The sequence below is a fragment of the Thermobia domestica genome, chromosome 9, assembly GCF_964235325.1.
Source record: "Thermobia domestica chromosome 9, izTheDome1.hap1.1, whole genome shotgun sequence".
Classification (NCBI taxonomy): Eukaryota; Metazoa; Arthropoda; class Insecta; order Zygentoma; family Lepismatidae; genus Thermobia; species Thermobia domestica.
The window spans coordinates 6,705,339-6,722,756 of NC_137462.1; the positions used below are offsets into that span (position 1 = coordinate 6,705,339).

Here is a 17,418-nt window from a genome sequence, read left to right on the forward strand (position 1 = left end):
TTTATTTATCATTCATAAAATTCTTCTTGTCAAGGTGGACCTGTACAAGAATTTTTTTCTTAAATCTTTATTTGTACGTTAATCTTGATTTTTGTGCATTCAACAAACTATTTGTAAATACTTTGAAGACGGCAGAGTAAATAGACGGCGAAACTGTTAATTAAGAATTTAAAACCGAACACAGCTTACATAAACCCATACAAAATAATGAGAAAGTTGTTTGAATGAAAGCTCATCTTTCAGAGACCAATAGCTCAAGTGGTTTGGGTCCCATGTTAAAACCGTAGGTCCACGTCTCATATAGTATTGGTCCTGGAAAGGGACGTTAATGTTGAAATTAACCAATCTTCTAGTGGGTCTAGTCTAATCTAGTTCAGTCTAGTTTAATATACGTGGGTCAGTCAAAAGTTAGTTTCACCCCTTCGTAAATATTTTCGGTCAAAGGCTAGTTTGATGAAACTGTGTGGCAACACTGCAGACATGTAGCTGTATCGTGTGACGTAGCGGCTTTCACGAGGCAAGTGGAGGTGTTCTGACAATCAGTTGTAAACGTGTGTCGACAGCTGCAAGTGGCATCCAAATTAGAAATGCGTGCAGTGATTCGTTTTTTGTGAGCGAAAAGGTGTAACTGGACTGATATTTATCGGTAGTTGCATGAAATGTATGATGAAAATGCAATGTCACGTCAAGCTATCGCGAAGTGGTGCTATATGTTTGAGAACGGACGTATAGATATTGACGATGCTGAGCGCGAGGGAAGACCATCACCCTCCTTATAGCCCAGACCTTTCACCGTGTGACTTCCATGTGTTTGGTCCCATGAAAGACGAACTTTCAAAGCGACGATACCACTCGGATGATGAGGTGAAAGCTGCAGCCCAAGAATGGTTATCGGGTATTGGACGGGATTTCTTTGCAGAAGGCATAGAAAAGCTTGTACAATGCCTCGACAAATGCTTAAATAACGGAGGTAATTACGTTGAAAAGTAGATTGTGAATGGAACTTTACGATACAAATAAAGTTATTGTAAAATGTCTATCCTGTTTTATTTTCTTAACTAGTGCAGCTAACTTTTCGATTGACCCTCGTAGAATGTTACAAAGCTATTTTAAGAGTTATGTAAGCCTTTAAAAAAATCTACATTCATGATGACGCCTCTACTTTTATAATGTATTAAAGCAGATAAAAGAGAATGAATCTGAACTTTCATTCAACAACACAGACACACTTCCCGTGAAAGGTAGGCTTTTACACTGGTACAAAATGCAATGATAAGACACTGATCTTTGCTCTAACTTTAATCTAGCGAAATAACAAGATAATGCATAAAAACAAAGAAGTGATATAAATGTTTGTAACAAATATCCTGTATTTTATTTCAATACTAGCTGAATATACTCATTCTTCGCATGGGGGGGGGGGGGGGCTGTATTTCGAAGTCAATGCCTGTGGGAGTATCACCATTCATTTCAGTGACCGGGAAAACTATGGATTTGACACTAATATCGGTCATTTTTGGATTAATTTTACTTGTCTCGGTATCCCTCCCTCCGGTGACCCCGACCCGCAGCCGAAAAGGGTGAATTTCGAAGTTAATGCGATCAGAGTTTCACCATTGATCTCAGCAACCTCAAAAAACTATGAATTCGACACAGATATCGGTCATTTTCTGCTACTTTTACATGTTCCGGTAAACGCCTCCCCCTGAGTCCCCCTGGTTCGAATTTTGAAAAAACGATATGCCTTGGTCTGGGGCCTGGACCAAGGTATTCGTGACCAAATTTTGGCAACTCTGTCCACTCGTCTGATCCCCAGGCGGCATTTAGACAGTTTGTTTGTGTGTTTGTCAGTCTCTTTATATTAGATTAGATATATGTAGTCGTAGGATTTTTCGCTTCTTCAGAAATTTGAGGATTCTTGGAAAATATAAAAGTTAAAGAAAGGCATCGAGACACTATACTATCGCAATATTTATCAAGGAAAATGAGTGAAGATCCTGAAAAGTAAAATCGCTATGACAGGTACTTGAAACCTAACCTAGAAACTTCAGATAACAAGGCGATTACCCGAGCACCTAATGTACCACACTAGATATGCTACATACAATTTTAAGTCATCGTGTCACCAAACTAGTCGAAATTTGTGACTTTACGTGAAATAGCTAGGAAAGCTAATAACTTTTAGAAAAGTCTTGTTCCAGAAGGTAAACAATCACCCTAAATACTGCCTCTTCGTGCCTTACTACCGCAGACATTAAAAGTAATCTGTGTTCATCTTATTGTTACGTTGTAAAATTGGTTTGTTTGGCAAATAGCCAAGGACTTAAGAGAAGTTTAAGTTGCAGTGCGGTGTCAGTCTCAGTGATTTCTCTTGCAGCTCATGAACCAAGGCCAAAAGTCAAAGGATGTAATATTCTTTTTATCCTGATAGCTTTCATAACAGCCAATGCGCAATCTCTTCTAGTTAAATGTATTTATAAAATATAATGCATCAACTTCTTTAATTAGAGACCTGAAATGCAAAGATAAAAGAACGTTTAGTAAGTTTACCTATGCGTTTGTAATGGATCCGTTTAATCCATTACAGTATTTTGTGATCTTGTCTGTCGCCCTTATTTTTCATATTAACTTACTTTAAATGTTATTAATTGTTGGTAATGTTGAATTTGAGCAATCAGTTATGCCATAACGTATGATTATGGCCCATTACAAATTTAATTGTTATTTGCTTATAATTTAAATGCTATTCATGTTTGTTACAATATTCCATTCTGTTATTACTATTACATTGTTTACTATTTGGTACAGTTGTGGGGTCTTTACAACTTGTAAATCAATACGAAGTGCTTTGCATGGAAGCTTTGTCATCTCTGTGAACGACATTTCCTGGTCTCTAAGTATTGAAGTCTTGAAAAAAAAAAGTGTTATGTAAATTGTGCCACTATTCATAAAATTTACTTGTTATGTCAAAACTTGCTTTAAATAAGCACGGGAGTGATAGTGGCTCAGTCGTAGTGCTTACCTGTGGTGCATGGGGTCCCTAGTTCTATCCCCGGCCAAGTAAATTTGTGGTGGACTACATCGTGTCCGTAGTTTTTTTTCCAGGGTTCTTCAGTTTCCTCCCACATTCTCATTCCACAAAATATTCCATCATTCGTTCGCCTTAGTCATCCGTCTCTCTTGGTCTAAAGGGCATAATCGTGGACGTTAAACTCAGATTTCATTTCATTTTTTCGATTGGTGCAGAAAAATCCATAAGGGCCTCTTGTTTCTTTATATTACCTGAAAAGCTCGTTCTCCGAACGAAAACAATAAATTTACGGAAACCAAGTTTATCCATTGTAGGAAGTAAGTTCGGTGCCATATGGCAGCAAGGGGAATGTTTTAACGTAATTTCCCTTGACCGAATTTTTTATTCTTGCTGCAGTTTAAATGTATTGCGGTTATGCTATGAGTTATGATTTATATAGAACGGGATGTATGTAGAAGGTGTTCTAGGCCTTGCAGGTACACTTTCAACAAACACACAATTACGAGTTCAAGTGTTTTTATAGACAACCGAAACAGTATAATAAATTAAGGAACCCAAATATCGATATTTTAGCACAGAAAGAATTGGAACCCTTCTTTGCATAGACATTTGTGATTCAGATATTTCTGCCTGAACCCATCCTTGTTTCTTTCTTCTTTATCCATCATTATTAATTCTTATAATCTTGAGGCCGCGGTGGCTCAGTGGTAGAGCGTTCACCTCTGGTGCATGGGGTTCTTGATTCGACCCCAGCTCGCGCCAAGTAAACTTTGTGGTGGACAAACACCATGTGCATGGCTTTTCTCGGGATTCTCCCGTTTCTTTTCACTTTCTTCAGACCACCATTTCCTTAATTTCTCACCATCACCATCTCTTTTAGCGTAGCCGGCATAACCATGGGACGTAAAACTTAGATTTCATTTTATTTCATTTCACAAACACACGAACTTCGTTGACTATGTTACACATTCCAGGGTAAAAAGGCTAGATGTCCTATCTGGAATTCAGAGAATATTTAAACTTAAATAAATATGGGTAAGCAGATTTGAAACGAATAAGGTGAGATAAAATTTATCTACAAAATTTATCTTGATAAAATTTATCAAGTAAGCCTAGCCCACTTTCTCCACTGAGCCAGCATTGTTATAAGCAGATTTGAATCGGAAATTCTGAGCGAAGATTGGTATAAATTCATCAGTTTATTTATTTTCTCTATGTGGAAGATTGTTTAATCATTTACAAAAGAGATTAAAATTTCTCCAATTCATTAGAAGGGTTAAATAATCTGCATACGAATATTAAGATCACCTCAGAACTTGACATTAACTTTATTATTATTATTATTATTATTATTATTATTATTATTATTATTATTATTATTATTATTATTATTATTATTATTATTATTATTATTATTATTATTATTATTATTATTATTATTATTATATCATCTCCACATTTCAACATACAACAACAAATTTTCCACTTCTCTGTTTAGGAAGCCTAACGCTTGCGATTACTTCATACATAAAATATCAGCTTATTCTTACAAAATAAACGGCAGTGTGTGGAAAAATGTTTTTCTTAATGTGTATAGACTTACATCGTTAACTCAAAGCATTCAACAACCGTTACAAACCATTTTACTGTTAGATCTAAGTTAGACCAAATACGTTAGATAAATGGAAAACCAAACTTGTTGCATCTTCAGAAACAACGGAACAGAGAATGATACACAGATTGACAAAACAAGTTGATACTTTATGACCAAGCTTAACGTACAGAATACAAATATGAACAAGGCCATAACAAAGCCGAAACCAATCATAAAAACTTTTACAGACGCAGTCAACGAAATTGATGTTTTCACTTATATTTTTAATAATTTGATTAAGAATATGTGAATATTTGAGAGTAGCTTTTCTTTAGCTGAGAACCATGCTCATTTCGGACAAAATAACTTATTGATACACCGAGTGAAAAAGTGAATGACAGGAATGGAACTCGAACTCGGGATTCTTTGCGTACCGTGCCGACGTGTTAACCACTACCCAGTCCGCTCCCAGAACAGTCATACAGCCTCTCACTCTTGAAATCGGTGAACTCAGAGCATGTGGTTTATAGCAAAACTTCCTGTTGTACTTGGACAATCCAGTGTCCATATTTCGAACGCCTCTGACTGTTGTATTATCAATCCCGGTTCAGTCATGCACTTTTTCACTCTGTCATGGAATTCTCACGTATAGAGGATTTGATGTGTTAAAAATCGGCTGTTTCCTCCTTTCGTTAATGTAAACAACTGAAATTGATAATGCGTTCTGTTGCTGTCAATTTTTGCCATTGGAAAAAATTAACGTTTTGTGAGACAGTTTTGTTACCAAGTAGAGAGAAAAAGCTTGCTTTTGCAAAGGAATTTTATGTGGAAGTTACGGAAATTATTGCGCAGGTTTCAGGAGTGTATACAGGGAATCTATATAGTCTACGCGACCTTCACTTTTTCTGTTGGGAATTAAAGAAATTAAGAAATCTGAGCTAAATAGGAAATCGACGGTACTTTCCAGCTACCTCGTATCTGTCTTAAAAAAAAATGTTTGACAAAGTTGGAGATTAGTTAAAAGTCGCTTTCCAATTTTGTCTTTTTTTTTTTTTTTTTTTAAGATACGAGGTAGCAGCAAGGTACCGTCAAATTGATCTTTATAAACAACTACATCTCACCAATAGCCGCACCGCAAATTTATTTATTTATTTATTTATTTATTTATTTATTTATTTTAAGCCAAGATAAGTGAATTTTGGAACTGTCAGCTTCATGTAGATTAAATTGTTGTTGGTATTTTAATTGCAGAGAATAGTCTGTCTCTATATCTTAATTTTGTATTTATATTGCCCATGTTACGTAACGTTAGTTCATCAAAACTTCTCCACATCGATCTTTTATTTTCAGATTCCAGTATCGAAGAGAAGTCTCTGAAGAACTCTTCAATCGAGATGAAGACTGTGATGATGAACGGTGAGGGGGACATGTGTAATTGTGAACACAAAGACGAAGACATTGTTGAAAAGGGGGAAGTTGAGTCAACGAAGGAGGGTGAAAAGTGTGATAAAAAGGACGGTCAAGAAGTGGTGTTTATCCAAGACATGGGATTCACAGTGAAAATATTGGCTCCTGGTGCGGAACCTTTCGACATTCAGGTAAGGCAGTTATTTTTATTAATCGTAGGACCGTAAATGTGGAAGAAGTGTTTCGTGAGAACATTCTTGTCTGAAAGTTCTGACCGAACATATTCTTTGGTTCTCGTGTACAATATCTTGTGAAATTTCAGCACCTTAATTGTACCTTGTTCAGACTGTAAGATTAGTGTTTCGACTTCATTTTCTGTGTAATTACAATGAATTATGGAAAGCTCGAAATTAAGGACCTAAGATGCATTCTCTATAGTAAAAGAAGTCCTGACTAATCAACGCTTTGACCAAACGTCTGAAGCTAGTAACTTGAAATTTAGACAGTACATGGGATTTGTGACGTAAGATATTACTAAAGAAGGATTCGACATGGGAAGGAGAGGAGGAAGGATAAATAGGAGTTACATTTATTATATGATGTCTGTGAGCAGCTCTGGGAATACCCCTTTGGGCCTTTGTTATAGACTTGAGATTCTGTATTTAGATTTCTAATTTAAATAACTAAACACAGTTTTAGTGGTATTTAACATTCGACAAGAAAGGAAGAAAAGAGGCGGGAAGAAATAAGAATTAGATTGCAATTACTATAATATGTCCGTATTCGAAATCTCTTAAGGTTAGAGACATGAAATTCTGACATTTAGACCTTTCATTTAAAATGAGCACGTGTGTGTTACAGCGCTTTTTTGATACTTTATTTACGTTGGAAATAAATAAATAAATAAATAAATAAATAAATAAATAATAATAATAATAATAATAATAATAATAATAAAGGAAGCAGGGTTCAGTAAGACACCCATATGAGATATTCGAATTTCGTGCGAGGCTTCCAGTTTCAAACGAATTTATGAAAGAGAGACGAGGAGAAACGCAAACTACTATTGGCCGCAGTAAGACGGTGAGGCATTCACTGATAAAAAGATAAACTCAGAATTGAGGGGTTAAATTGGATAAGGACGTAACTCGCAATTCTTCAATTTTTCAGGAGAGCAGAAAACAAACACCGTTATCTAATTAATCAACGTATTCACAAAAATTTTTATTACAATATTTTTGGAGACAGGCGTTCGCTACGGAGCAGAGACATTACCTTAACACCAGAACCCCGAGAAAACCCACCCACACGGTGTTTGCCCGCCACAAAGTTCTCTTGGCGGGGGCTGGGATCGAACCTGGGACCCCTAGCACCAGAGGTGAACGCTCTACCACTGAGCCACCGCGGCCCCTTTACGAAATGTATTTAGAAATGTTAGTAATACATTCTTCCACTCGGATGCCAGTGCTTATCCATTCAGAGCATGTGAACTGTACCACAAGTCCTGTGTAGCGCTTAGATAACCCAATACCTACACTACAGAACAACTCTTACAGTTGAATTATATATGATAAATAGAGGAAATAACCGATTTTATGTCAACAAACTCCTCCGTAGATCCGAATTCAGTGATATATCAGGAGTGAAAAATTGAGACTGGTCCCAGAATGGAACCGAGGTCTCCTCCGGTTTACCGCTGCCCTCCCCGCTAGACTGATGGCTATCGTGTATGCCTTTGGGACATGTATTCTCGGATTCAGTGACCTGGGTCACACAACTGTTCACTTATTCATCAGTCCACTTCAGCCTAAACGGCATAACTGTGGGACGTTAAACTATATATATAATTGAGGACGACTGATCATGAAGATAATAGAAAAAGAAGAAACAGCATGCTTGACCATCATATTTGGCACTCCGATTAGATCACCGTGTTGATCGAAAGGCAGAAGGAAAACAAGGAAGAGGAAGACCAAGGATAGAATAGATAGGAACCAAGGGAGAGAAATTTTGATAATATATAATGTATATTTGTTTACCGTGCCGATGCGTTAACCAACATTCTACCCAGTCTTCCTAAACAACCATACTTTTTATCACTTTTGGATTTAGTGCTCAGCCACCTCAGGCTACATGAACTGTCCCACAACGCCTGTTGCGCTTGGACAACTCAGTGTCTACGTTGCAGAACACATATCAGGAGTGAATGAAAGTATAGCTGTTCAGGATCGGATTGAGTAACGTGTTAGTTAATACATCGGCACGGTAAGCCGGAGATCCAAGTTCGAATATTACTCCAGTGTTGCATTTTTCACTCTTGGTATTAGTCCGATTCTTTTCTAACACTCTACACTGTCATAACTTTTCTATTAAAAACTCGCTGTTCTTCGTACCCACTCACATATTCACGGATTAAACACAAACAAAAGAATGCGTATTAAAATACTGACATGACAAAATGGAACACATACGTCAACAATAAACAATATTAGAGATGCCATTATGTTTCATGATTATTTAAACATTTGAGTGTGTTCAGGCATCACATACGATGTACGAAAGTAATGAAAATGTCTAGATCTCTAACAGCCGAAATACTGCGATTATGCTGTGTGTTATCTACTTGTATGATTAACTTGAACAGGACGTACAACAAACTGAACTTTACTCTTGACAGGTATGACTAGTACCTAAGTAATCATACGAAATATATACAGGGTGTTAATGAACTACGACAAACTTGAGAGGTGATTTCTCACATCAAAATAAGAGAAATATTTCATATGGACCTACGGCGAAAAGTGCGAAGTTTCTGACCTAGGGCTATCCAAAGTCGCGAAAAAGCCAAATTTCAAGAGGCCCTATTACGAATTCGAGTGACTGTGGACGGTGGTTCTTATTAGCGTAAAGGAAGCCACGCATGCATAATCCAAAAGTGCATATTTCACCAATTGTTAATAGGTGTAGAGCGTATTCCCTACAGGGTGTAATTCTCAGATATGTTTTCAATAGAGTTTTTAGATATACCCTGATTTCAAGAAGGTCCAAAGGAGGCAGGAGGTAAACCTTGACAACAATGGACATCCAATGCTTCGGAGGGAAGTCGGAAGTTTTAGGGACCGGCAGCTTCATGTTTCTTTGTGTTCGGAATAACGTGTGATGATATGTATTTCGTCATGGTATATTTCACGATTTCTTCACTTGCGTGAAGCGTGAAAGAAAACATCGCACCATGCGTTTTCCGCGAGCACGAGAAACCATGCTGCTGACGATCTTTAACACTTCCGACATCGCACCAAAGGATTCCGTGTTCAATTCTATCAAGCTTATCGTTTGCCTACTTTGAACCAATCATAAAGTCGGAGCATATCTCAAAATTCGGTTGATGGCATGTCTGGGAATTTCACCATCCAGGGAATAATTTGTACACTCATTGAACATTAATGAAATATGCACTTTTGGATTGCGTATGCATGACTGCCTTTATGCTGATAAGGACCATCATCCACAATCTCTCGAATTCGAAATACGGCCTCTTGAAATTTGGCTTTTTCGAAATTTTGGACAGCCCTAGCTCTGAAACTAGACACTTTTTGGCATGGATCCATATGAACTTTTTTTTTCTTATTTTGATATGAGGGATCACCTCTTAAAGTTTGTCGGTATAGTTCATTAACACCCTGTATATGAGATGTTGCATGTAGAAGTAAAAGAGACATGTTCTACATTATTTTCCAAATACGAAAATAGTTACGTTGAACAAGTACAATAATATCGATAAAGGCAGGGCACAAAATATCCGGTCGTCAGGTCGCCATTAGTGTTCAGTAGGAATGGTTTCTGCCTAAACTCACGGGCTGCGCAGTTTGTTTCGTACGAAAATAATTGTCACTGAGTGAAGAAAAAACATGGAATATGAAGTCTTTCTTTATCAAACCAAAGGCCCGGGGAGGGGGAGTCTCTCGTAATTTGTACATGAGAGATACTGGCGATCATCATTTTTCGGTTGGCGAGTACATCTGACTGTAATTTTGCGCCCTGGGTAAAGGGATAAGATTTTTCATAGTCTTCAGATTACAGTGTCTAAAGAAAAACAAATATCCACAACATACCATCAATCACATTATTTTCATTATCCATCGTACAATGGTAAAAGTAAAATATGTTGTATTTAATGTTGTAAGAAAACAGAAAATAAAATGTTTGTAACTTTTTCTTTTTTGCGCTTATTGCAGGTTTCGAGTATGGAGTTGGTTCAAGAAATCCATCAGTTGTTAATGGATCGCGAGGATACGTGCCATCGGACGTGTTTTTCCCTCCAACTTGACAATAATACGTTAGATAATTTTGCGGAACTGAAAAACATCGAAGGATTGAAAGAAGGATCTGTTATTAAGGTACGTAATTATGTTTAACACAATACAGACCTTTGTGTTCCTACGCTGATTAATCATTTTTAACTTTCAATCTATGTTTCTGGCATGTAAAGTTAAAAATTGGCGATCACAGGAAGACATAAAGGCTAATATCGTAATAAATTTTGGAAATACGTTTTATAAGTTCAGTTAGTTGTTACGTAACTATGTGGCAGCTGTTCGTTGGCCCATTGCTTTGGAATAGAAGACGGATAATCCTGGCGATTTTTTTAAAGGTCCATTCATGTGTTCCTTGCTTGTAGTGAAATGAGTGTTTCAGTAAGAAACGTTAGCAGTGAGATTTCAACTAACAATTCTAGACAATGGAACGAGTTTCCTTCGACACAAGCACTCCGATCAGTATTAAGTAGATACCCGAAAGTAGCGTTGCCCCATAGCCTAATTTTAAGGCCTTAATATTAACTATTGGAATATGTATGTTGTAATTTGGATGATACTCATGAGAAAATCATGAGTTGTAATGCTATAATACAGGATTTGTCCAATACTTATCGGGATTTTTCTGCGGAAAGAGTTGAGGGCGGCGGTCTCGATGAGTGACTGGGCATTTGACGTAAGGTAGGAAGATAGTGTCAGTTGTCTCCAAGCCGTTCGCTCACAAAGTGAAACTGTGTTTAGTATTTGTGTTGAGAGTGAAAATTCAGCGAATCATCGAGCAGCGTTACGCCATCAAATTTAAATTGATTTGAACAAATTCACTCCGGAGACTTTCGATATGATGCGTAAGACAAGGACGAAGTCATGTCCAGAACGTGTGTTTTTGAGTGGCACAAAAAGTTGGAGAAAGATGGCAGAGAAGATGTCGAAGACGAATAGGATCTCGTTCTTGCGGGAGATAGTAAACGGTAAATTTTGCGCAGAAGTGCTCGAATATTTGAGGTATAGAGTTCGCCGCATCCGAAGGGAAATCGCCGATTCCTGGATGCATCATCGCGACAATGCGCCTGGTTACATGTCGCTAATAGTGAGGAAGGTGCTGGCCAACGCTCCCCGAACCACCCTAGAGCCCAATCTGGCTCCAGCAGTAGTCCTTTTGTTCCTTTGAACCAGAAAAGCCTGAAAGGACATCGTTTCGAGACAGTTGATGCTGTTCAGGTGGCTTCGACGAGATGAGTAAACAGCCATGCTGTTGCCGACTTCCAGGGTACGTATGAAAACTGAAAAAAGCACTGGTAGCGGTGTATGGTATGACTATTATACAAGAGGGGTCATATTTTGAAACATAGTAACTCACTGTACATACACCTTCAATACATTTCTAGTTGTGACTTTAGCCTTGATTCTTACTGGATAAACTCTGTAATATCATTTAAAGACTATATTAATTATAATAAGAGGAAATATATTTTTTTAGATTAAGGTACTTGCAGTTTAAAATTACTTTCTGTGTATTTATTTTATACTAGCTGAATACACTCATTCTTCGCATGGGGGCTGAATTTGCAAGTCATAGCTAATGGAAGTGTCACCATTGATCTCAGCGACCGCGAAAGCTATGTATTTGACACTAATATCGGTCATTTTGGATTACTTTTACATGTCTCGGTATTCCCCCTTCCCCCCGGTGACCCCGGCTTATAGCCGAATAGGGTGAATTTGGAAGTTAATGCGATCGGAGTTTCACCATTGATCTCAGCGACTGCGAAAAGTATGAATTCAAATAATAATAACAATAAATAAATAAATAAAACCTTCGCCTTGGTCTGGGGCCTGGACCAAGGTATCCCTGACCAAAATGTCGTAACTCTCGATCAGCTTGTCTAGTCGCCAGGCCGGTCTCGGTAAACGCCCCCCCCCTCTGAGACCCCCCTGGTTCGAAATTTGAAAATAAAAACGCTTCGTCTTGATCTGGGGGGTCGTGGACCAAGGTACCTGTGACCAAATTTTGGTAACTCTTGGTCTACTCGTCTGATCCCCAGGGCGCGCACACAAACACTTTATTTTATTTATATTAGATTAGATTTTTAGCAACAATAAGGTTATTATGCACATTAAGAGTAGTTAGAAAGGTATACATAACGGAAACCTTAAGTTTAAAAAAAAAAAAAAAAAAAAAAAAAAAAAAAAAAAAAAAAAAATTGAGTCTTACGATATTGTTGCTATGCTTTCCTGAAACCTACAAAATATCAGTTTTCAGACAATCGCGTTTGGTTTTTGAGATATCGAGAATCAGTGTTTTACACTCACAATTTGTTAAAAAGGTTAGTTTTAACTTCACATTTCTTTATCATAATGTAAAGAGGCAAATGTTTGTCCAGATTGGTTGTTTTGACGTAGTGTTTACTGTATTATACAAAGTAACCGAAAAGTTACTGCTGTTCTAAAGCAGTAATAAACAGAGCAATAAAGTGGACGTTACGTACCATTTAGGTTTCGAAGTAATCTCTATCAGCATCTGACACCTTTTGCCAAGGTTCCTGCAGATGCACAATATCCTAGTGGGAAAACTCGGGAAAGTCCGTGAGGGTGTTCCACAGGTCTCTAATTTAGGAAGGATCTCCCACGAAGGTGATTATCGAGGGAATCAAACAGGTGGTAATCAATTGGCGCAAAGTCCGATGAATATGGTGCTTGTCTCGTCACAGTGTCTCCCAGCCAAGTTGCTGAAGGATATCCCGGGTTATCTTTGCCACGTGTAGCTTAACATTGTCGTGCAGGAACAGCACACACTTGCGATTCATCAATGCTGACTCATTCTGTCGCAATGTACAGTGCACCCTTTGCAATTGCTGAGCGTAGAAGTAAGCTGTGATGGTCTGACCAGGTTGAAGGAGCTCCTAATGCACCACTAGCCGACAATTCCATCATAAGAGAGCATAATCTTTCGTGGGTGCAGAGGTGGTCGTGAGGGATAGGGTACGTGGCGACAACCAATGTCTGAGTGCGTCATAGGGAATCCACTTTTCACCAGTGAGCAAGCGATCAAAGATGGGTGTATTCAGATGCCGAATGAGCAAGGACAAATAGGCTCTTTGTTGGCTTCCGACAATGTGTGGGTTACCCACTTACTATGACTTCCCTATTCCATGCTGGTGCAAGCTGACTGTTCCATGGAATCTTTCTGCAAGTTAATCACATGTTAGACCACTATCCTCCTCGATGGCTGCTTTCAAGGCCTCGTCGTCCAACACATGTAGTCGTCCACTGTGAGGTTCAACAGAGGCTCACATCTCCCATACGGAATTTCTGGAAGTAATACCTGGCAGTGCGTTCGTTCACGGCATTCTCCCCAAATGCCTGGCATATGTGGTGATTTGATGTGACAGGTAACAAGCCCACTTTAAAGTCATACAACTAACTCACGCAAACAAACTGCTTAGATACCTCCAGTTCTCTTCGACACTGGACGAGACATGACTGGCGTATGTGCGCAACGTGCCTGTATTACTGGAGGTCGATGATCAGACCACCTTAACAGGTTCGTGCGTCATTTCATTGTCAAAAACTACAAGAATTTTTGTTTTGGTTAACTTGTAAAACTTGAACTACAGTAGTAAATTTTGTTTGACCTAATGCAAAGTATTGTTTCAGGTTGTTGAAGAGCCGTATACTATGAGGGAAGCTCGCATTCATGTGAGGCATGTGAGAGACTTATTGAAATCCCTGGACCCAGCTGATGCCTACAATGGAGTTGATTGCAGCTCTCTCTCCTTTCTAAATGTTGTTACTCAGGGGGATATACTAGGTAATATCATTAGTACTTGTCGGAATGACTGTCTAGTTGTAAACGGTTATTTTCCAAGGCTATAAATTTTGTTTTTGATGTTCCAATAAAGTCTGTTATTACTGTAGAATCTGATTAGCTGCAAATATAGAGTACCTTGCTAGTTTATCGTCTAGCAGCGAGGCTGAACCTGTAACATTTTTGATTAAATGTTAGTGTTGTAATTTATTTAATATTTTGTCAGCGTTGCTTAACATCAGTAGAGGTTGTGCTAAGTTATCTATATTCATATTTGGTCTAGGAATTAATTCGTGCGGTTGGTACGCACACATTGAAGCTGTAGTACAAACACAAAATACATAAATACCTTAAGAAAAATATTGTCCATCGCTAGCCACCACTTTCGCCCATCTGTTAGGCAATGTACGGATTCCGTGGCGAAAGAAGTCGTCCTCCTTGGAAGCGATCCAGTCAGAGACCCATGTTTCGATATCTTCTGAAGAAGTAAACCGCTGTCCAATCAAATCGTTGTTCATGCAATCGAACAAGTAGTAGTCCGAAGGAGCAACGTCTGGTGAATACGGCGGGTGGGGTAAAACTTCCCATCCGACATTTTCTAAATAGGTTTTGACCGGTTTTGCGACATGTGGGCGAGCGTTATCATGTTGAACAATAAGTTTATCATGTCTGTTCTCCCATTCTGGTCGTGTTCTGGCCAGAGCTTGCTTCAAACGCATTAATTGTCGTCGATAACGTTCTCCATTCATAGTTTCACCCGGTTGCAGCAGCTCATAGTACACCACACCTTTCATATCCCACCATATGCACAGCATAACCTTTGCACAGTGAATATCTCGTTTTGGTTGTGATGGACCTGGTTCACCTGGTTTCACCCAGGCCTTTTTTCGTTTAGGGTTCTCGTAATGGATCCACTTCTCATCACCCGTAATAATTCGATGCAGAAACCCCTTTCTGCTCTGTCGTTGAAGCAGCAATTGGCAAATGATTTTTCGTCTTTCAACGTCTCTGTCTTTCAATTCATGTGGAACCCAATGTGACATTTTTTGAATCTTTCCCATGGCTTTCAAGCGTTTGGAGACTGTTGTTTGATCAACGCCTAATGCTGCTGCAAGTTGTTCCTGCGTTTGACACGAATCCTGCTCGAGCAATGCTGTCAATTCTTCGTCTTGAAATTTTTTTGGCTGTCCAGCTCGCTCTTGGTCTGCCAAGCCGAAATCACCACTTCTAAACCGTGCAAACCACTTCTGACACGTTCGCTCAGCTAGAGCATGGTCACCATACACTTCCACCAAAATACGATGACTTTCAGTCGCACTTTTCTGCATGTTAAAGTAATGCAGCAGGACACCCCGCAAAAACACTTTATCAGGCACAAATTGCGCCATGTTCACTTAACTACAAACTGGTGTTGTTGACGCTTTAATCCACTGCCCTATACTACGAACGATACGCGATGACAGGGGTTTGCAACACATGTGTGGATACACGAAACTGTGGGACGCTCCGTTCGTTGCGCCATCTCTTGTCCACCCGCACGAATTAATTCCTAGACCAAATATATCGCAAACCACGACGAACATATGCTTTTATTATTTCTTCTTCACATATGGCAGCTGATTTAAATATGTCAGTTGCTGCTGACGAAATATCAAGTAATATTTAGTGATCCTAGCATTTTGGAACAACGTGCACGAAGTCTCGAACAGGGCTCAAGTATGTTTAAGACTGTAAGGAGAATTAAAATCTTATTCCATATAGTGTTGCAATTGAAATAGAGTATATACAATATAAATAGAATTAAACGGTATAAATGAAATTAAATATAAAGAGTCTAGAAGAGAGAAGTTTGACCACGTAACATTTAGGAGTATTTTTATCGACATGTTTCGTAGTGTTTCATTATAGTAGAAATTGATAGGTGGACGAACTACAAAAGCAACCCCCCCCCTTCTTCCCCCGATCCATAAGATCAAATAACCTAGGCAGCATTAGATGTTTCTAATTTCATTTTGTATGACATACGAGTTATCAGATTTTGCTAAGTATCAGTATGTGGTAAATTTTTGATAAACTTTATATATAATACAATATAAACCATATCTCTTGTAACGCCACAGAAAATGTCTGCGGATAACACAATTCAACGTTTGTCTTCGCAACTTCGGAAACCAATGAATTTGTGAGAGTCTGGATTATAGTTGTTGTTAATAATTTTCTCTAATCACATTAATTACTTACATTCAATAAGACGAGGAAACCATAAATGCTCACAGATGGAAACGTATGAGTGCAGCTATAAATTTTATGCCATTTTTCCCCTCTTACCATTGAACAAAATAATTGATTCAGTTACACAAATGTGTCCCTATATTTTATAAAGTATTCCTTTTTTCACTTAGTGCTGCCATAGTTGAGAGTACCATAAAACATACAAGGATAATTGTTAAAAATTATTTTTCTTTGTTTCAGAGAAGAAAAAGACTCGACCTGAAAGCGTGGACTGTACTCCACCGGACTATATAATGCCTGGAAGTAGAGAACGGCCTTTGCTTCCACTGCAGCCACAGGCGAAGGAACTAAAAGGTCCACAATGCATAAAGGTACAAAATTACACTTCTTTTAAATGTCATAGACGGAATAATAATAAAAAAAAAAGTTCACGTGATTCAATTGTTTTTCGGAACTATTGCGTGAAGGATATGCGTAATATAGGGTGATAGGTAACTTGTAAAACATATTCCCATTCCGTATTTATTATACACTCCTTTGTCAGTGGCGGCCATCAAATTACTATGAGATTTCATCATAATAAAGGAATACCATCGGTTAGTCTATCAGTCGAATAATAATTCTGGCTATGCTACTGCATTATATATGTATACATGTTTTCATTAAAAGTTTTCTTTTGATTGAATTATCTTCTAGAGTTTTGACATACATTGCTGGTGCTTTAGCCTTCGACCATAGTTGGTGGTAATATTGTATTTAATATCTGTGTACTTCTCCAGGGCACATTTAAATTTTCTAGTATTAGTATAGATGCAGTCCAAACATATGTCATGTATTATTGAGCTTAAAACATAATAGTCAACTGAACAGAAACAATTCAGAGATAGGATTTAACTGTTCAATTGGAACTTTTTTATTTATTTATTTATTTTTTTAAATTTTTTTTTATATATTTTATAAAGGTCAGTTATAAATATTTGCTGCCATTCCAAGTGCACTTTTCATGTGTATTTTTAAAATGAGAACTACGTGATAA

General features: G+C 38.0%; 1 protein-coding gene across 2 annotated transcripts in view; it reads left to right on the forward strand.

Moving 5' to 3' along the window:
• The window catches only part of clu (clustered mitochondria protein homolog), a 193,719-nt gene that overhangs the window by 115,657 nt on the left and 60,644 nt on the right, over positions 1-17,418 (forward strand). For both annotated transcript variants that reach the window (XM_081770529.1, XM_081770530.1), the window contains exons 2-5: positions 5,976-6,223; positions 10,268-10,429; positions 14,000-14,153; positions 16,623-16,753. In XM_081770529.1, coding sequence (XP_081626655.1) covers positions 5,976-6,223; positions 10,268-10,429; positions 14,000-14,153; positions 16,623-16,753 — 695 coding nt within the window. The remainder of the gene's footprint in view (positions 1-5,975; positions 6,224-10,267; positions 10,430-13,999; positions 14,154-16,622; positions 16,754-17,418) is intronic.